Below are 21,497 nucleotides of genomic sequence, written 5' to 3'. Positions count from 1 at the left end.
TGTTTATTTTACATGTGTGTTTTGCCTGCATGTAAGTGCACCACATGCATGTCCAGTACCTGTGGAGGCCAGAAGAGGGCATTAGATACCCTGAAACTGTAGTTTCAGTTTTCCGGGAATAGTCATATGCTGGGAACCAAATCCAAGTCCTCTTTGAGAATGGCAAGGGCTCTTACTTTCTTAAAACCTTTGTGACATTTAAAACACAACACATCTTTTTTCTTTATATCCTTTTTCTAGAGACAGGCTCTTATTCTGGCTGGCTTGGGAGTTTCCATCCCCCTGCCTCAGCATTCCAAGTGCTGGGATTATATGTACGCACCACCCACCATACCCAGCCACACAAAACAAAGTCGGGTGAGAAAAGTGTTCCCACTCCTCTGTGCCAGGGCTTCCTGTAACGAGGTAGGGACAGGGACTCTGCACGCAGAATGGAGAAACCTCAACCCTCTTCTTGGCACGGGGGTTGTTTGTACCTGCATACTCACGGTCACTGAAACACTAGACACAGACATGCCTAAGAGGCTGAATAAATTGCCGGCCAGTGGTGGCAGACACCTTTAATTCCAGCACTCGGTAGGCAGAGACAAGAGGATCTCTGAATCTGAGCACAGCCTACTCTACAAAGTGAGTTCTGGGACAGCCAGGACTGTTACATAGAGAAACCCTGTCTTGAAAAACAAAACAAAACAAAAAGACAATTGAACAAATCAGCTGGCTGTGGTGACATACACCTTTGATTCTAGCACTCGGGAGGCAGAGACAAGAGGATCTCTGAGTTCAAGGCTAGCTCTGGTCTACAGAGTTAGCTCCAGGACAGCCAGGGCTACACTGTAAAACCCTGTCTCAAAAACAACAACAAAAATAAATAAATAGGAAAAAGAAAACTGAACAGGCCTGTTCAGATATACAAACATTCTTTTTATACCTAAGAGAAACCCCATACTCACTGAAGGCTACTGAGTCCATGCTGCAAGAGTAAAAGCATTTAATTTACCACACACCTCAGAAAGCTCCAGGTAAGATATAGGTAGGAATATACACAAAGAATTCAGAGTATAAAACTCTCCAGGTAATTAGTAGTCATATTAATATTGGAACTGCAGTAGACAAAACTAGCTACCTCCCGGACTGTACCGGGAGCCTGACTGTAGCTCTGAGAGACTGGAGGTGTTCTGAGTGGGCAGGAAGCTGAGATTATTCTTCCAGTACTCCCAAGAGCTCGACAAAGTCAGTGATGTACCACTTGGCGTTGCTCTTGACTTGTTGCCTGATCACATTTCCTCCAAACCCAATGAAAGCATCCTAGGAAGGAAAGTGGGGAGGGGTTAACGTCTTTTCAAACGGCACACCCAGAAACATATAAAATAAACAAAATATATTTAAGTGAAAATTAAAGTACATACTTAACAAACATGTATATATATATGTGTGTGTGTGTGTGTGTGTGTGTGTGTGTATGGGTATGTATTGCTATTTATATGTATATATGTGTATGTATCTATATATACCCAGTATTGTTCTCTCTGCTTCCAATTGCTGATAGAATGTAAGCCATCAGCTATTGCTCCAGCACCCCACCTGCCTGCCTGCCACCATGCTCCCCACCATGATGATGACAGAGTAACCTTCTGAAACTGTAAGCAAGCTCCCTAACAAATGCTTTCTCTGGCTGTCCTGGAACTCACTCCGTAGTCCAGGCTGGCCTCGAACTCACAGAGATCCGCCTCCCTCTGCCTCCCGAGTACTGGGATTAAAGGTGTGTGCCACCACTGCCCGGCTCAAATGCTTTCTTTTATACGTTGCCTTGGTCACGGTGTCTCTTCACAGCAATGGAACAGTGACTAAGACACCTCATGCATGTTCCTAGGCTGAATGTCTTTTGGTTGTTTTGTGTTCTTATCATGATATTTAGCTGTTTTAGTTTAACTTCTGCTGTTAACTTCATAGGGTTTTCAGCAAGACACAGAAAAAAAAATTACCATCCGAAAAAAAACAGAAAACAAAAATCCAGCACCCTTGAGTACTTACGGCGGGAGGGCAGGCTTCCATGTCTGTAGCTCCATCTCCAATCATGATTATTTTCTTAAAGTGGAATTTTTCCTTTAAAAATCGAATAACCTTTCCTTTCCCACCAGACTCGGCTGTTGGCTGCATCTCATCAAAACCTGCGTATTCACCTTCAGAGGACAGTGAGAAGATGTTAGGTCCACAGCTTGTTCGTATGGATGATGCCGAACTTAAGTGTTAAGTCTAAAACAGCCCTGGGCTGGTCACACAGCATGGGACCTGACCCATATTCCCGAGGAAGTGGCTCTAGTGGGTCACCTGGGTTGAACTAGCTGCATCTCCTCAACTTCTGACGTAGCCGTTTTAAGCCTTGTTGAGATATCAGACCACCATAATACATTATATATTATACATAATATATTACATGTAATACATTGATTTATCACATGAATATAGTAACATTACCTAAAGGAATTAACCAACTTTCCTTACTTTTTTGAAGATAGGAGCTCCTGTAGAGCAGGTTATCCTTGAACTTACTGTGAATCCTAGGGATGACCTTGACACTCTCTCTCTCTCTCTCTCTCTCTCTCTCTCTCTCTCTCTCTCTCTCTCTCTCTTCCACACCAGAACATGCCATCACAGGTGTGTAGGCGACCTCATGCCTGGTGTGTACGGTGCTGGGGATGGAACCCAGGGATTCTGCATGTTAGGCAAGTGATCTACCAGCTAGATCCCTTGCTCTGGATCTATTTCTACTATACAGAAACGGGAACACTCATTAGTGGGGGCTGGGACTTGTTTGGTGTGTTTAGACGAGGTCACTTTGTAGCTCAGGCTGGTATTGAACTTGAAGAAATTCTCCCACCTCGGCCTCCCAAGTGTTAAGAGCGAGTCCCCAGGCCTGGTTCACTCATTTGTTTTGTTTGTTGGCTTAGTTAGTTTTGTTTTTATTTTTAAAGATGGAGTCTAAGTAGCCAAATATGACCTTTAATTCCTAATCCCCTGGTGCTGCTTCCCAAATGCTGAGATTACATAGGTATTCTCTTCCCCAGCTTCATACTTTTTTTTTCTCTGTGTAGCCCTGGCTGTCCTGAAACTCACCCTGTAGACCAGGCTGGCCTCGAACTCAGAGATCCTCCTGCTTCTGCCTCCAGAGTGCTGGGATGAAAGGCGTGCGCCACCAAAGCTTGGCTAACTCAATCAGTGGGAAGGGACTTGCATACTATGGCACCTGTGTGAAGGTTGGCAGACAACTTTGTGGGGTCCGTTCTCTCCTTCCACCTTTATGTGGGTTCCAGGAACTGAATTCAAGTCAGGCTTCTTGGGTGAGCTCTTTTACCTGCTGAGCCCTCACTGGCCCTCATGGGGTTTCAAGACTACTCGCTCCCTGTACTATGACATAACTACAGAGCTTCTACTTCTTTTGTAACAGGGTTTCGTACAGCCCAGGCTATCCTAGAACTTACTGTGTGTCCTAAAATGACCCTGAACGCCGGATCTTCCTGCTTCCACCTGGGAGTATAGGTCGGTTTAAGTGCCAGCCAGTGCTTTAGGCAGGCTGAGCAAACGCTCTACCAAGGGACCCCACCCTAAGGGACCCCACCCTAAGGGACCCCACCCTGGCCCAAGAGCACTCTGTTTGCTGTCTATTTTGTTTTCCATTATTTATTATGTTTTATTTGCGCACGTGCGTGCGTGCGTGTGTGTGTGTGTGTGTGTGTGTGTGTGTGTGTGTGTGTGTGTAGGCTGTACATGTGGGGTGAAGGTATGTGGGATCTGGGCTATTGTGAGCTGAAACCAACACTCTGGGAACAAACGCAGATCCAATGACAGCCTGTACTCAATTAACTGCCGAGCCGTCGCTCATCCTGTTTTTAAGAGACTAGGTTTTGTTCTGTAGTCCACACTGGACTCCAACTTGAAATACTCCTGCCTCAGCACCTCAAGAGCCCAGCATCACTGGAGCCCTCTTGAGATGATGTAAATTGTAGCTGTGACCCCAGGTGTCCCAAGGGCAATGGAAATGCAGCAACTCATTAACCAAACTCTTTCTTGGGTCTACATTGCTCCAGACACAGTAAAACAAACAACCGGCCCTCAACTGCAGCATCACAAAATAAGCCAGCAGGCTAACATTTTAGATTGGTGGCAGCATGAATATGCAAAATCAAGCCAGGGTGGATGACCTCAGCCTGTTTTGCAGAGTGAAGAACACCAAAGTGCAGAGGCTATCAGTCAACAGAGCCTTTCCCACAGGGCTGGAGAGATGGCTCAGCAGCTCAGGGTGCAAACCGCTCCTGCAGAGGACCCGGGTTCAGTTCTCAGCACCCGAGCCAGGTCTCACAATAGCCGGTAACTCCAGCTGCAGGAGTAAGCTCTTCTGGCCTCCAAGGGCACTTGTATCACACACACACACACACACACACACACACACACACACACACGCGCGCGCACACACACACACACACACATGGATTTTTCTTAAAGATTTGTTTTATTTATGTGTGTGGATGTTTTGCCTGCGTGCTTGTTTGTGCACCACACGAGTGCCTGGTGCCCTTGCAGAAGAGGGAGTTGGATTTCCTGGAACTGGAGTTACATTGCTGTGGATCGTCCAATGTGGGTGCTAGGAACTGAACCCAGGTCCTCTGGAAGAGTGCCTAGTGCTTTTAACCCCTAAGCCACCTCTCCAGTCCCCAAACTCTTAACCCCAGAACCACCACTCTTTTAAGTTACATTTCAATAGACACTAACTAGAATATTAAATAACAGAACAGATAAGAAAGGAACTTTATTACCATTAAAATCTTACCATTAGCCAGGTGGTTAAAAAATCTTACCATTGAAGTAGAATTTCAGCCTATTGGCAAATACATTGGCTGTTGGGATATTGAGCTTCGCAGCAACATGCTCCACGATACTCCTAAAGCCACCAGATATGAGGAACACCTGCACATTGCGCTCCTGTAGGCGACTGACCAGTTCCCTACAAAATAAACACAAGATACAAAACAGCAGTTAATACAAAAAGGAAACATGAAAAAGGTGCTCTTTCTTTTATTATTTTTTCTTAGCTCCAACGCTGGAAGTCCATCTATAAAGATAATGCCTATGGGATTAACATTTTGTATGTTTGAGGAGGGGCTGGTGAGGTGGTGTTCGTTTGGGTTGTGTGTGTGTTTTTTAAAGATATATTTATTTATTTATTATGTATACAACTTTCTGCCTCCATGTATACCCACATGGCAGAGGAGGGCATCAGATCTCATTACAGTTGGTTGTGAGCCACAATGTGGTTGCTAGGAATTGAACTCATGACCTCTGGAAGAGCAGACAGTGCTCTTAACCACTGAGCCATCTCTCCAGCCGCTGGGCTGTGTGTTTTTGAATAAAGTCTCTTTATTGAACTTCTATCTGGTCAGAGTGGCCAATCAGAAGCCATGAGTCTCTCTGCTGAGGCTTGGCCCTTTCCCTAGCAATTACATTTTTCTTCATGTGTCCACTTTTGTGTTCTTCTGTTGTGAGGTTGTTGTCTTTTTCATTGTTCTTTGTTTGTTTCTTTGTTGTTGTTTGTTTTGTTTTGTTTTTCGAGACAGGTTTCTCTGTAGCTTTGGAACCTATCCTGGAACTAGCTCTTGTAGACCAGGCTGGCCTTGAACTCACAGAGATCCACCTGCCTCTGCCTCCCGAGTGCTGGGTTAAAGACCTGTGCCACCACTGCCCAGCTTGTTGTTGTTTTTGAGACAAACTCTTGCTATGTAGCCAGACTGGCTTTGAACTCAAAAGAGCAATCCTGCCTGAGCTACCTCTGTACTAGTATTTTAGTACAGAGGTAGTATTTAGATGTGAACCAACACCTGTTCTTAGCTTTTTTGTTTATCTGTTTTGCTGGCTGATTTTGAGATAGGATCTCCTGTGTTTGTGGATTATTTTGAACCTTTTTTTTTTTTTTTGGTTTTTTGAGACAGGGTTTCTCTGTGGCTTTGGAGCCTGTCCTGGAAATAGCTCTGTAGACCAGGCTGGTCTCGAACTCACAGAGATCCGCCTGCCTCTGCCTCCCAAGTGCTGGGATTAAAGGCGTGCGCCACCATCGCCCGGCTTATTTTTGAACTTTTGATCACCTGCCCCCACCTCCTATGTCTTAGGATTAGAAGGGTATGCTACACAGACACCCAGCCTGTGTGTGTGTGTTCTGAGACAAAGTCTCAATGTGTAACCCCGGTTAGCTTTGAACTCAAGACCCTCCTGTCTCAGCTTCCTGAGAATTATGAAATGTGTTTTTGAAATGTGCTTAGAAATTAATGGGTGGGACTTCTCTGCTTCTGGAAACCATTGCACTAACGTTAAGATAAAGAACTCCTAGAGAAGCCTGGTGAAAGCATAAAGTCAAACATACATGAGACCAGAGAGTAAGATAAGAGCAGATATAAGTACCAAGAGAGCCCTGCAGAAGGCAACAGCAACAGATACTCTCTGGAGGAAGGAGTTCCACAAATCCCCAAGCTCACAGCAAGACAGTATGCCAAGGGCCAAGACTGTGCTTACCTTATCCCGGGGGTCAGGTGTGGGGGGTGCTCAGCTAGGAGCCTTTGCACCTGCTCCCTGGAGGGCTGGATCAGTGCCAGGCGTTCAGTGAGCGCATCTTTGAAAGGCAATGCTCCTCCCATGGCTTTCCGTGTCCTAGGAGAAAGACCCATGATCAGGCCAGCCGGGTTAGCTGTCCTTGAGGTCAACATGCCTTCCTATGCCAGGACTTCATGATAACCATCAGGAAGGTGTTGCCACGAGCCCAACTCTACAACAGGCATGCTGCATGCCGCCTACAGGAGGGGTCTGCTTGGGAATCACACAGGGACTCTGACACCATGGACTGTGCATCCACAGACGGGACAGAAACCCTCACATCCCAAACACAAGCACCTTGCTTACAAACCATAACCTCGAAAGAAACCAAAAGCTGAAAGCTCCTGTATCAAATGCAGCCATAGCTCAGGAAGGTGTCGCTGTGGCAGAGTGGGGAGGGCAAAGGGAAGAGACAGAGCTTCTGGCCTGGCATCTCTCTCCACTGAGGCAGTAGGGTTGCACTTTTAACCTTGACCAGGGGCACTGAATACTTAGAGCCCCAGGCTACCTTCTTGGATTAATCATTTTCCCAGCCTGCCTAAGAATGCGTCTCCTCTGCAGAGACATTCATGTTTTGCTCCCTTTGTTTGTAATGGAATATTTGCAGACGGACAGATGAAGACAGCACTCTACTACTGGGGGGGGGGGGGATCTGGAGTTTTGTTTTAGCACTGGGCCAAAACCAGAACCTAGGAACTGAGACCTTAGCCTTTCATCCAGTCTTTTTGTTGCTGTTGTTTGTTTGTGGTTGGTTGGTTTTTGTTTTGTTTTTTGAGACAGGTTTTCTCTTTGTAACAGCCCTGGCTCTTCTGGAACTCGCTCTATAGACCAGGCTGGCCTCAAAATCACAAAGATCTGCCTGCTTCTGCCTCCCTGAGTTCCGGGATTAAAGGTGTGCGCTACCAGGCCCAGTTGGCCATTGCTTTTTAAAGACGTGGTGACTTCTTTAGCATCTCCTAAAGGAAATAAAGACAGCTCATACATTTCAGACACAGCCGCCTCCACACCACAGAATTTGGCCAGCTCATCAATGCCTTCCTCTCGGATGACTGTGCTGTCGACGTCAAAGCACACCGCATCTGCTGAGCAGATGAGTTCCCTCAGCTCGGAGTGGGAGACCATTCTGGGAAGAACGTTCCTCCTAGAAAAGAGAGAGAAGTGTGCTTAAAGATGTCAGGGGGCGAGGGGTGCGGCTCAGCAGGAGTTTGTTCAACATTCACGAAGCCCCAAGTTTTGCCTAAGCCAGGTGTAGTGATGTATGCCTGGGATCCCAGCTCTTTGGGGTGGAAGCAGGAGGATCAAGAGTTTAAGATTGGGGCTGAAGGCCAGATGGTGGTGGTGCACTCCTTTAATCCCAGCACTCGGGAGGTGGAGGCAGGTGGATCTCAGTGAACTTGAGGCCAGCCTGGTCTACCAAGCAAGTTCCAGGACTGTTACACAGAGAAACCCTGTCTTGAAAAACAAAAAAACAAAAACAAAAACAAAACAAAACAAAAAAAAAAAAAAGGATTGGGGCTGAAGAGATGGTTCAGTAGTTAAAGTGCTTGTTGCTCTTTCAAGGGACCCAAATTCATTTGCCAGAACCCTCATCTGACTGTTCACAACTACCTGTAACTCCAGCTCCAGGAGACCCATCACCCTCTCTGGCACATGCACACACACACAACTAAAAATAACAATAATAATTTTTTAAAAAGAGAGAGTTGCTGGGTGGTGGTGACATATACCTTTAATCCCAGCACTCAGGTAGCAGAGGCAGGTAGATCTCGGTGGGTTTAAGGCCAGCCTGTTCTACAGAGTGAGTTCTAGGACAGTCAGGGCTACACAGAGAAACCTTTTCTCAAAAAAAACAAAGGAGAGTGAGAGAGTTAAAGACCATCCTTAGCTCCATAGCAAATTAGAGGCCAGTCCGGACTACATAAGACCCTATTTCCAGTAAAATGGTAACAGGGAGATGGCTCAATAGGTAAAAATGCCTGCTGCCAAACCTCCATCCCTGGAAGCCACACGGCAGAAGCGAAGAGAGGAATCATGAAAAGTTGACCTATGACCTCTGTGCTCACACAAAAAAGAAATAAAGCTTGTTCCGTAAATATATCATGTGATTCGACCGGGCAGGACCATGAGGCACAGGTGAAGGGAAAGCTAGCCAGGAAGGCAAATTATGTAAGAGCTAAAACGAGATGATGACAGAATAACCGACGGGCCCGCAGGGCCTCAAAACTAATGAAAAGACAAAACCAGGCCAGGCACCTGGCATGGAACCTGTCAGCAACCGTGTCCTGCAGAGGCTCCCAGTGTTTCAGAGATGTTGGGCGGCATGGCGGTGCATGTTTGTGCTCGTAATCTCAGCCCTAGGGAGGGGAGGAGAGGGCAGGAGGATGGGGGCTAAAGGTCATCCTTGGGTACGCACTGGGTTTGAGTAATAGGGTCAAGGCAATCCTGGGCTAGAGATCCTATCTCTAAATCAATAAATAGTGGGGATGGGTGGTGGTGCACACCTGTGTTCCCAGCACTCAGGAGGCTGAGGCAGGAGGATCGCAAGCGCCAAGCTGGTGCTACATAGTGAGCCTGGTCTAAAAAACACCTTGAAAAACCTTGGCGATAGGGGAAAACCAAGGTCGGCTGCTTCCAAGTAAATTGTGTACATTAGACGTCCACAGAGAGAAAGAAAAATCACTGCTGGGAAACGGACTCTGGAACTTTACATGGGGCTTTTGGGGGAAGGGAAGCCCAGAGATGAGGAGTTGGAGAGAGTGCCAGGAGAAAGGACTGTGTCCACACAGAGGCCCAGGCCCACCCACTGCCTTCAGGGGTGCAGACTGGGGCTCCGGCTCAGCAGTGAAGCCCACCTGACTTTGTTCTTAAGTTTGTGCTGACAAGCCCTTCTTCACCGGAGCTCCAAAGTGAAGAAAGGGGTTTCCCTTCGGGGCTTAGATTTAGGAGGCCTGGATTGGGGTAAGAGGAAAAAAATCTCCTTGCTTAAACAGATAGAAGCTCTTCCATCTAGTATCTTGTGCAAGGCACCTAAGGTTACAGGAGCTCTTTCCATTTGTATCAACGGTGCACAGATATGCATATAGGAAAAGCACCCATACACATATAACAAAAATGTAATTTTAAAAAAAGAAATAGGGGCTGGAGAGATGGCTCAGAGGTTAAGAGCACTGACTGCTCTTCCAGAGGTCCTGATTTCAATTCCCAGCAACCACATGATTCCCCACAGCCATCTATAATGAGATCTTGTGCCTTCTTATGACATGTATATAATAAATAAATAAACTTAAAAAAAAGAAAGAAAGTTCTTATAAACAGAAGTGACATGCATATAACATGTTATGACAGACAATGCTTCTTCTCCTCCTCCTTCTTTTCAAAGACAGATCTCCTATATCCTACCTGGTGTCAAACCTGCTACATAGCCAAGGGTAACCTTGAACTCCTGATCCTCCCACCTCCTGAGTGCTGAGATGCCAGGCATGAACATTACACCTACTTTATATGGTGGAACCCAGGGCTTTGAGCACAGTAAGCCTGCGCCCTACACACCAAGCCACATCCTCAAACCAACAGATGCTGCTTTTCACTCAACGAGGTTAGCTCACAGGCAAATCTAATGCCTGGACATACTAGTACTCACGATTGTCCAGAGCTGGATTCCTGGGTGACAGTGTCTTTCTCTTCCCCTTTGAAGGTAAAAATGCACCATAAACCTCAGGTTAGAGTTTTGTTTTTAAAGAAATATCTGTGGGTTTTGCAAGAGCCTAAAAAAAAAACAAACAAAGAGAGAGAGAGATAAAATGAACAACCAGGAACAGAATCATGGCAAAGAAGGAGGTAGAAGGGCTGGGGTTTTGGCTCAGTTGGTAAAGTACTTGTCCGGCATGCAGCAAGCCTGGAGTTTCACCCTCTGAAGTTCATAAGCCAGGGTTGATGACCTACACCTATAACCCCAGCACTCAAGGGACAGAATCAGTCCAAAGGATCAGAAGTTCAAGGTGATCTTAGGAGTTAATGGTTCAAGGCAAGCCTGGGTTATATAAGACCCAGTCACAAACAGAAGGGTCGGGAGTGTGAGGGAAGGAAGACTGATAGACCTCCTAGTAAGATTGTTCCAACAAAAATTGCTTCCCCTGGGCGATGTTCAAACAGAGCAGAGAAGTAGTTACAGCCTTGTCCGTGGCTTCTACTCTGCCTGATGAACAGAACACAAAGAGGACCCGCAGGGAGAACAACATACAGATACAGAATGAAGAGACTTGAGCAGAGGGTAGACCCAACAGTCCTTATTTTCTTCAAAATATGGCACACGTGTGTGTGTGGTGCTGCCTCATGCCTGTAATTTCAACATTTGAAGGGCTAAGGAAGCCTGAGGCAGGAGGATGGCTCTGAATTTTAATCCTGTCTCAGAAGGGAAAATAAATAAATAATGGGGAGCTAGAAACGCGGGTGTGGCTCAGCGGTAGAGTGCCCTGGCCTGCCCTCCATGCTCAATACTACAAAACCACGCAATCGATCAGTTAGTTACAAGTCAGGGAAACAAAGCCAAGAGCAACAGCGAAGGAGTCAGAACGATTCTGGGACTGGCAAGATGGCTCGGCAGATAGAGACGCTCACCTTGAAACCCTGATGGACCTGGATCATTCCCTGGAGCCCTTGGTGAAAGAGGAGAACTGGTTCCTGAGTTAATCTCTGACCTCTACAGAGGCACCATGGCACATGTGTGTCCACAACCATACTCGCAGTAATTTTATATATATATATATATATATATATATATACAGATATTTAAAGGAATTCTGGCTCTAGCCTCAAGGGAGCAAAGCTAACAACTGTGAATTGTGATTTCCATCACTAACACCAGGGAAGTACTCAGTGGCAAAGAGTTACTTAGTGGGCACCAGGTTCCATTCTCAGCACCACAAAAAGTTATTTAAAAAAATTAAGTAGAAGAAACAACAACAATAGAAAACATTAAAATGGAAATAGAAGCTGCAGAGAAAATGGCTCCACAGTTAAGAACACTTGCTGTTCTTGCAAAGGACCTAGGTTCAAGTCCCAGGACCCAGATGTTATATCATAATCCTCTGTAGCTCCAGCTCCAGGGGATCTGATACCCTCTCCCTCTTCTGACCTCTGGGAGGCACCAGGCGCACATATGGTGCACAGACATACATACAAGTAAAACATTTCACAAACATAAAATAAGTAAGTCTTTAAAAAATAAAACTGCACCAGGCGGTGGTGGTGCACACCTTTAATCCCAGCACTCGGGAGGCAAAGGCAGGAGGATCTCTGTGAATTTGAGGCCAGCCTGGTCTACAAGAGCTAGTTCCAGGCCAGGTTCCAAAGCTACAGAAAAATCCTGTCTTGAAAAAAAAACAAAAAACAAAATAAAATAAAACTGCAAATAACTAACATCCTGATACACACCCACAATCTCAGTGCTCAGGAGAATAAGGCACAAGGTTTTAAATTTGAAGTCAGGCTCTACTACATAGCAAGAGCCAGCCTCAAAAAAAAAAAAAAAATTTCAAGGCAGTGGGTGCCAGGAAAAGAGCTCACACAGTAGGGTCCAACCTAAGTTCAATCACTAGAACGGTGTTTTTAAAAATGCCAGGGGATGGTCAAATGTCTTGGTGGGTAAAAACCCTTACCATGCAAACCTGATGGCCTGAGTTCAATTCCCAGAACCTAGAATAGCCTAGAAAAAGGAAAAACCGATTCCAAAAAGTTGTATTCTGACCTCCACCAGAGCACTTGCACACCCCCACACTCACACACAAACATTTGGTCCAGCACATGCACGAGTGTGCCCTCAGGTACACAAGTCTCTCTCTCTCTCTCTCTCTCTCTCTCTCTCTCTCTCTCTCTCTCCCAATAAACATTAAAAAAAAAAAAAAGGTAGACACACCTGAGGAATAACACCCAAATTCCCAGATTTGTCCTCTGGCCTACACACACACACACACACACACACTTTGAATGTAAGTGTAGTAAATGAAGGTGCTAAAGCTCAGGGGGAAAAAAAGAAGATAAGCAGGAACAGTTAAGAACTGAGCCAAAAGCCAGGCCTGCTGGCTGGTGGCCATAATCCTGGCACCTGGGAAGCTAAGGCAGGAGGATCACTGCAAGTACACACCAGCGTGGCCAGAGACTACACCCTTCAGAAAGAGCAGTGTAGTAAACTGGTAGAAAGAATGAGCAAAGCTGTTGTGAAGATAAACGTACTGAGGACGTGGCCCAGCGGGGACTCTCATGTGCTGGGGGGGTGGAGGATGGGAATTAAGCACATTGCTTGTAGGTTAAAGATAGAGTTACAAACCCCAGCAGCCCCTGCTTTCAGAGATTCATACAAGAAAAGGGAAGGTGGATGGGAGAGAAACATTTTCATGAGGTGTGTTTGTGGGTGATTGCCCAAATGTCCACCAACAGATAAGCTTTAAACTCTTGGAAAATGGAAGCATGAGGATCAGGAGTTCAAGGCCAGCCTGTGCTAACGCATACACACACACACACATACACACACACGAGACTAACTATAATATGCAAGACTCATATATAGAAAATATAATTGTCACTAGAGAGATTGCTTAATGTTAAGAGTGCTTGTTGTTCTTGCAGAAAAAGGAGGTTGGTTTCCAGCACCCACATGGGTCACAGGGGTCAGTTCACAATCTCCTGTGACTCCAGCTACTGCGTTCGGTTCTGACACCTTTGGCCTCTGAAGGTACAGATACACACATACAAATTTTAAAGAAAAAGTACAATTCTAATGAATGAAAGATTTAACACCCAAATTAAAGCTATTCCTTTATAATTGTATATGTTTGTGTGTACATATATATATGTGTACTATATATGTATTTCAAATTCTATTTCTAATGGAAATGATGACAAAGTCAAGACACTTCAGTTTGGAGAATGTTCATGTCTTCTACAGATGAGTCTCCTGGGCCAGATTGCATCATTCATTCATGCTGTTTGTCTTGGAGAATGAAAAAAAAGTGAAGCTGCCCAAAATATGAACTAACGAAAGGAAAGCCTTGGAGTCCTAGGAGATAATCTACCTACCCAGCAAAAAATCAGAGAGGTCACAGCTGTGGGGAAGAGAGGACCGGTGCATCTGAAAGCTGCTCTGTGGCTAGACAGGCGCGAACGGGGAACTCACCGCGGTTCCTGGGCCGCACTGGTCTTCACGGTTCCTGTGCCTATAACTTTCCGGTAGCGACGGGGTCTGGAGCTGCTGTGACGCGCGAGTGCTGTGTCTTAAGGGAGGTGATCCGTGCAGGAGATCACAGTCCTCACCCAAGGCTCGTCTGGGATCTTCTGATGAGTCCGGTGGCTTCAGAAGAGTTTCTCATGTGCGTTTCCAACTGGAGACGGCCGATCTCGGCTCTGCAAAACCGGGTTGGAAGACCGCCTCGGTCCAGCCCCCCAGGGGAGGGGCTTCGCGGTCCCGCCCCCCACCCCTTCCCTTCCTAGGGGTTCTGCGCCGACAGAGCCGCCTTGAGAGCTCTGTGACCTCCAGTTTGTTGAGATAGTCCGAAAGAGCTCCCGACTTTCAGACGCCGTGCCCCAGTGCAGGGTTCCTGCACACGAGGGAAACGAGAGACCTCTGCACTGATTTTGCAATGCCCAAAGCCCCTTGTGAGCCCTTTCTGAAACCCCTGTTAATTACAAAATCTACACAAACCCGCTGGCAAAGTAACTCACTTGGCAGAGTATTTGCCTGGCGTGCAAGAATAGGGTTCCATCCCTAGCACCACATAAACGCCACAGTGTGAAATGCTTGAAACTCCAGCACTCAGGAGGTGAAGACAGGATTGGAAGTTCAAAATCATCCTGACGACATAATGAATTTGCGACAAGCCTGAACCACAGGAAAGACCTTGTCTAAAAATAAAGATACTCTGTTCATACTTAAAGTGAAGAAGAAGAAAAAGCCAAAAATCTTTTGCTGGGCTGGAGAAAGGCCCAGGAGTTAACTGTCCTTACTGCTATAACAGAAAACCCAGGTTTGGGTCCCAGCACCTCCATCAGGTGGCTCACCACCACCTGTGGCTCCAGTTCCAGGAGATCCAGTGCCTGCTGGCCTCGAGGGTACCAGCACACGTGCAGGCACATACATACACATGAATAAAAATAATTTTTTATTTAAAATTTTTATTTATTTAATATGTATGGGTGTTTCGTCTACATATAAGTCTGGCACTTCGTGCATGTGTGGTACCTGCTAAGGCCAGAAAGAGACATTGGATTCTCTGGGGCAGGTTGTGAGCCACCATGTGGGTGCTGGCAATCAAACCTACGTCCTCTGGAAAAGCAGCCACTGCTCTTAACCACTGAGCCATCTCTCCACCTCCTATCTTTTTTTTTTAATATGAAACTTTTTGTTAAGATTTATTAAGTATACAGTGGTATGCCTGCATATGTCCCTGCAGGCCAGAAGAGGGCAGCAGATCTCATTACAGATGGTTGTGAGCCACCATGTGGTTGCTGGGAATTGAACTCAGGACCTTTGGAAGTGCAGCCAGTGCTCTTAACCTCTGAGCCATCTCTCCAGCCCCCCTCCTATCTTTTTTTAATCTTTGCAATTTTTTTCCTCATGTGTATATTTGAGTGGTGTGCATGCATGTTTTCTTGTGAGTGATGGGTGCTTGTGTGTGTACCTGGAGACCCAAGGTTGGTAGCAGGTGTCTTCCTCAATTGCTTTCCACCTGGTTCATTAAGGTAGGATCTCTCCATCGAACTCAGAGTTGCTGCATAAAGCTATTCTACCTGGGGCTGGAGAGATGGCTCAATGGCTAAGAGCACTGGTTGCTCTTCCAGACGTCCTGAGTTCAGTTCCCAGCACCTACATGATGGCTCACAACCATGTATGTATAATAGGATCTGACGCCCTCTTCTGGTGGGCAGGTGTACATGCAGAGAACTTATACATTAAAATATAAACTTAAAACAAAACAGAAAACTATTTTACCCAGCCAGCTTACTTTGAGGATCACATTTCTGCCTTCCCAGTGCTGGAATTTCACAGGCTTCCATTCCCACGTTTATGTGAGTCCCATGAATCTAAACTCTCAAATCTTGGGCTTGTATGGCAAGTACTTCAGCCGCTGAGCCAACTTCTCAGAACGTGTGCTTGTTTTGTTTTATCCGTCCATTTCGTTGATTTAGGGGTTTTGTTTCTTGGAATTGTGAGTGTGTGAGTGTGTGTGTGTATGTGCATGTGCACGCATGCATGTGTGTGTATGTACTTGGAATTGTGAACCTAGGGCTTTATACATACTAGTCAAATGTTCTATCCGTGAGTATTATAGCCCTATGTAGCTCTCATTTTATTTTTTTTTGTTTGGGGGGGGGTTGTCTTTTTAATTTAATATTTATTTATTTATTTATTTATTTATTTATTATGTATACAATATTCTGTCTGTGTGTATGTCTGCAGGCCAGAAGAGGGCACCAGACCCCATCACAGATGGTTGTGAGCCACCATGTGGTTGCTAGGAATTGAACTCAGGACCTTTGGAAGAGCAGGCAATGCTCTTAACCTCTGAGCCATCTCTCCAGCCCTGTAGCTCTCATTTTAATTCGTAATTTGAAAATGAGTCTAAGTTGCCCGAGCTGGCCTTCAACTCACTCTGTATCCCTGTCAGTCCTTGAACTTGTGCTCCCTCTGCCTCAGTCTCTTGAAAGGCTGGAATGACAGGCCCAGATCCACCAGGTCCAGCATGTACCTGCTTTCTTCTTTCCCACCTACCCCTTCCAGATATTACTTGTTCAGCTATTATTTTAGCATAACCAGTAAGAAGTGTTGTTCCCGAATATTCACATTGCAGGAAGCTGCCTGCAATTAGGCAATGAAGTCCAGCTGAAGACAACTTGAAGTATCTAGCTGATCATCTGCTTTGCCAAGTAGAGAAAATGCCAAGGCTAAGGCAGGCCTTTAGCCACGACAACCATGACCTTAAGCCAGAGAAACTCTCAAGAATACCCAATTCAGGAAGGTGGTACAAGTCTTTAAACTCAGAACTCAAGAGGGAGGCAGAGACAAGTGGATCTCTGTGAGTTCAAGGCCAGACAGGTCTACATAGTGAGTTCCAGACTAACTTACAGCTATGTAGTAAGACCATCTCAAAACAAACAAACAAAAAAGAATTATAAAATTCAACCCAGTAACACAAGTCCCCAATCTCTTTGATCAGACATGACTTTGAAGTTTATCATTCCCAGAATTCACTAGTTGAAAAATGGCTGTAAACATGGGGATAGGAATCTCCTAGGTTACATTTATTTAATCACTGTGGAGGAGGTTCTACAGTGTGCACATGGAACTCAGGACAACTTTGTGAAGTCAGTTTCTCCTTCCGCTATGGGTGTCCTGGGGATCAAATTCATGTCATTAGGCTTAGTGGCAAATGCCTTTACCAGCTGAGCCGTCTAGCCAGCCTCAGAGATGGTTGTGATGAGGTAGAGGGCTGCCTAAGTAAACCCCAAGAGCACATGAAAAAATAGGCAAATTAAGAGTTTTAAAAATATCAATCTAGTCAATAACACATATGTGCTTGGTAGTAACTTTAAAATTAGTATAACAAAAGATGCAAGATGTTAAACAATAAACATGCATTTAAGTATAGACAGCAATGAAAATTTTTATTTGAAAAGCTTAACTACTATAAATATGAAAGACTACAAGAGTTCGTTTGTGCTATTATCCCTACATTACCTATTCATAAAAATTTCAGCTATTTAAATCAAATCTGCTAGTTGTTCCTGGTCCTTTTAGAGCCCTCATCGCACACCTGTACAAGGTTTGGGCACAAGGTGGCAGTGTTGATGTTCAGCAAAAGTACATATCCATCTAAAAACAGAGTCAGGGCTGGAGAGATGGCTCAGTGGCTTAGAGTTTAATTCCCTGCACCCACAACAGGAAACTCACAACTGCCTGTGAACTCAGCTCCAGTGGGATCTGATAGCTCAGGCCTCTTCAAGCACCTGCAACTACACACAAAGACAAACATAAAATTAAAAGAAAAAGTATTAGTGTATTAGAAAAACAGGTGTAATGGCTCACACTTTTTTTCTTCTGATTTTTTGAGACAGGGTTTCTATGTATAGCTTGGGAGCCTGTCCTAGAACTCACTTTATAGACCAGGCTGGCCTTGAACTCACAGAGATTCTCCTGCCTCTACCTTTTGAGTGCTGGGTTTATTTTTTTTTCTTCTCTTCTCTCTTTTTTTTTTTTTTTTTTTTTTTTTTGGTAAGTACTGGGTTTAAAGGCATGGGCCACCCTGCCCGGTATGGCTCGCACTTTTAATTCCAACACTTGGGAAACAGAGGCAGGCAATCTTTTTGAGTTCAGAGTCAGGCAGGACTACACAGTGAGACATAGTGAGACTGTATCAATAAACAGCAAACAAACATACAAAAATATACAAGTGTCATAAAAATAGCAATAACACTGGGCGGTGGTGGCACATGCCTTTAATCTCAGCACTCCGGAGGCAGAGGCAGGTGGATCTCTGTGAGTTCAAGGCCAGCCTGGTTTATAGAGTGAGTTCCAGGACAATGTGGGCTGTTACACAGAGAAACCTTGTCTCAAACAAACAAAAACAAGGGGGCTGAAGAGATGGCTCAGAGGTTAAGAGCATTGCCTGCTCTTGCAAAGGTCCTGAGTTCAATTCCCAGCAACCACACGGTGGCTCACAACCATCTATAATGGGGTCTGGTGCCCTCTTCTGGCCTTCAGGCATACACACAAGACAGAATATTGTATACATAATAAATAAATAAATAAATAGATATTAAAAATTTGGTCTTAAAAAAAACAAAAACAAAACAAACAAAAAAAGTTGTTCTCTGACCTCTCTATATATGCTCTGGCACAGATGAAAGATGTAAACACATACATGTTACATGCATACACGCACATATATACAAACAAGCGTAATAAAACCTTTTGAGACTTTGTCTCGAACAACAACAAAACTCTTTTTAAAAGATTGGGAACTGGGGCTGGAGAGGCGGCTCAGCAGTTAAGAGGACTAACTGCTCTTCCAGAGGTCCTGAGTTAAATTCCCAGCAACCATTATAATAGCTCACAACCATTCAAAATGAGATCTGGTGCCCTCTTCTGGCCAACAGATATACATGCAGCCAGAATGCTATATACATAATAAATAAATCTTTAAAAAAAAAAAGACTGGAAGCCGGGCAATGGTGGCGCATGCCTTTAATCCCAGCACTCGGGAGGCAGAGGCAGGCGGATCTCTGTGAGTTCGAGACCAGCCTGGTCTACAGAGCTAGTTCCAGGACAGGCTCTAAAGCCACAGAGAAACCCTGTCTCGAAAAAGCAAAAAAAAAAAAAAAAAACTGGAAACCAGAAGTCATTACATCCTGTGGTGGAAGTAGACCACAGCATGTGACAGCTTCAAATGTAGCTTCTATCATATATGTGAACTGTCATAGAGATTTTTAATAGCAAAATATCAGAATAAATGTAACCCAGGGGAAGGTTGGTGAAATAAATTGTGATGCAGTCGTTCAATGAATTATGTTAAAAACATAACAAAAGCCAGGCGGTGGTGGCGCACGCCTTTAATCCCAGCACTCGAGAGGCAGAGGCAGGCGGATCTCTATGAGTTCGAGGCCAGCCTGGTCTACAAGAGCTAGTTCCAGGACAGGAACCAAAAATCTACAGAGAAACCCTGTCTGGAAAATAAATAAATAAATACTTTTAAAAAAACATAACAAAACACAAAACCCTTAGCTAGATGTGGTGATGCTGTGTGATATCCACTGTGAGAAAGACACATTGCTGGGACTGTGGTTCAGAGGAAAAGCACTTGCCCTGCATACGTAAGCCAGGGGTGGTGGTGCATGCCTGTAATGCCTGAACTTAGGAGCCAGGCAAATGGGGATAGAGAGATGGCTCAGTGGTTTAGAGCACTGGCTGCTCTTCCTTTCCAACATACACATGGGGTCTGATGCTTTTTTCTAGTGTGCAGACGTATGTGCATACAAAATACCCATAAAAATAAATAAGTAGAGAGGAGGTGGGTAGAGGCAGGATTGCATAGTAAGACCTATCTCAAAAATAAAACAAACAACAAGTTAAAAAAAAAAGAAGACACCTCCAATATTTCTTCCCTTTTTTTTTTGTTGTTGTTGCTGCTGTTGTTGTTTTGCTTTGCTTTTTGAGACAGGATTTCTCTGTGAAACAGTCCTGGCTGTCCTGGAACACACTCTCTAGACCAGTCTGGCCTTAAACTCACAGATCCACCTGCCTCTGCCTCCCAAGTCCTGGGACTAAAAGCATGCACCATCACTATCCCATTCTTTTTTCTTTTTTGAGACAGAGTTTCACTATGTAGCCATGGCTGGCCTGTAACCTGCTATGTAGATAGTTTGCCTTAAACCCACATTGATCTGCCTGCCTGCCTAGTGCTGGGATTAAAATGTGTGCCACTATGCCTGGTTTTGTTTCATTCTTGCAGTAAGTATCAGACAGATACTGAAGAGCATGAGAATTTATTTCAATTAAAATAGCAAAACCTCCAGTATAGACCAGTATAATATAGTCAATGGTGTTATGAATTGTCATCTTTGTGAAGTAATTTCTATTGATATACATGTTTATAAATTCAGGTAACAGCTTAAAAATTGAGCACAAAAAAGAGCATATACACCTAAGTGCTCAGGCATACAGGTAGAGAAAACGCCCATACATATTAACACACACATACACACAACACACACAAAAGGCAGGTAGTGGTGGCGCACGCCTTTAATCCCAGCACTCGGAAGGCAGAGGCAGGTGGATCTCTGTGAGTTCGAGGCCAGGCTGGTCTACAGAGCGAGTTCCAGGACAGGCTCCAAAGCTACAGAGAAACCCTGTCTCAAAACAACAACAAACAAACAAAAAAAGCTAAACGGGTATGGAGAGATGGTTCAGCGCTTGTTCTTCCAGAGGACCCAGGTCCAATTCCTTGCACCCACGTGGCAGTTTCCCAACTGTTTGTAACTCCAGTTCCAGGGGATCTGATACTTTCACACCAATGCACATAAAATAAAGCTAAGTTAAAAACTTTTTTTTTTCAAGTTAAAGGAGTCCTTTCAAAGCCTGGGTACCACTGTCCAGCTAAGTTTGAGCTTTTAGCAGGCATAGTAGCTCACACCATTTTGTAAGTTAAAACAGAAGACTGTTGCGAGTTAGCTACCAGTCCAGGCTACACAGTGGGTAGTTTATCTAGAGCCAGAGTGAGACCTTGTATCACACACAAAAATAAAAATAAAAGCCGGGCGGTTGGGGAGCATGTCTTTAATCCCAGCACTCTGGAGGCAGAGGGTCTACAGAGCGACTTCCAGGACAGCCAAGGCTACACAGAAATAGCATCTCGAAAAAACAACCCAACAAACCCTGAGTCTGCAAATCCGCCTCAGTGGCCCGGGCCCTAAGAATGAACCGACTCTTGAGTCTCCTCAACGCCCATTGCACCAATCTAGTCGCCTCTAAAGCCATCTAGGAACCTGGCATTACACGTTTCTTCCCCGGGTTTAAACCACCAGGGTACTGGGGAAGCGTCCTTCTTCTGTGTTCCCACATGTATGGATAAAACAAGCAAGGAAAAAATGAATCTGGGAAACCTCGCGAGAGGGTAAGGGGCCCATCCCGGAATCCAGAGTCCAGGAGCTACAGACACCACGCAAAGCGAAGCCGATGCCTTTGCTTCCTGTCACGCCCAGACGAGTGCTGAGGCTGAAGCATCCCTCAGACACAATCTATAGGACGTTTTTGCCTGCGCTTCAGGACTTAAATCGCGGATAGGCGACAACGTGCTGCGACCATAACGGAACCT

General features: G+C 45.1%; 1 protein-coding gene across 1 annotated transcript; it reads right to left on the bottom strand.

The window, feature by feature from the left end:
* Positions 1 to 971: 971 nt before the first annotated feature.
* Psph (phosphoserine phosphatase) lies at positions 972 to 21,311 on the bottom strand. Its single transcript, XM_075977912.1, has 9 exons — positions 21,169 to 21,311; positions 17,579 to 17,640; positions 13,808 to 14,034; positions 10,277 to 10,400; positions 7,619 to 7,777; positions 6,559 to 6,693; positions 4,854 to 4,999; positions 2,032 to 2,180; positions 972 to 1,305 (listed from the first exon to the last, which is right to left on the bottom strand). Exons 5-9 carry the CDS (start codon positions 7,756 to 7,758, stop codon positions 1,198 to 1,200), a joined length of 678 nt encoding a protein of 225 aa, XP_075834027.1. The 5' UTR covers positions 7,759 to 7,777; positions 10,277 to 10,400; positions 13,808 to 14,034; positions 17,579 to 17,640; positions 21,169 to 21,311; the 3' UTR covers positions 972 to 1,197.
* Positions 21,312 to 21,497: the final 186 nt, after the last annotated feature.

Source organism: Microtus pennsylvanicus, chromosome 1 (genome assembly GCF_037038515.1).
Source record: "Microtus pennsylvanicus isolate mMicPen1 chromosome 1, mMicPen1.hap1, whole genome shotgun sequence".
NCBI classification, from domain to species: domain Eukaryota; kingdom Metazoa; phylum Chordata; class Mammalia; order Rodentia; family Cricetidae; genus Microtus; species Microtus pennsylvanicus.
Note: the sequence above shows the minus strand (reverse complement) of the source record. Positions and strands in the feature narration are given on the sequence as shown.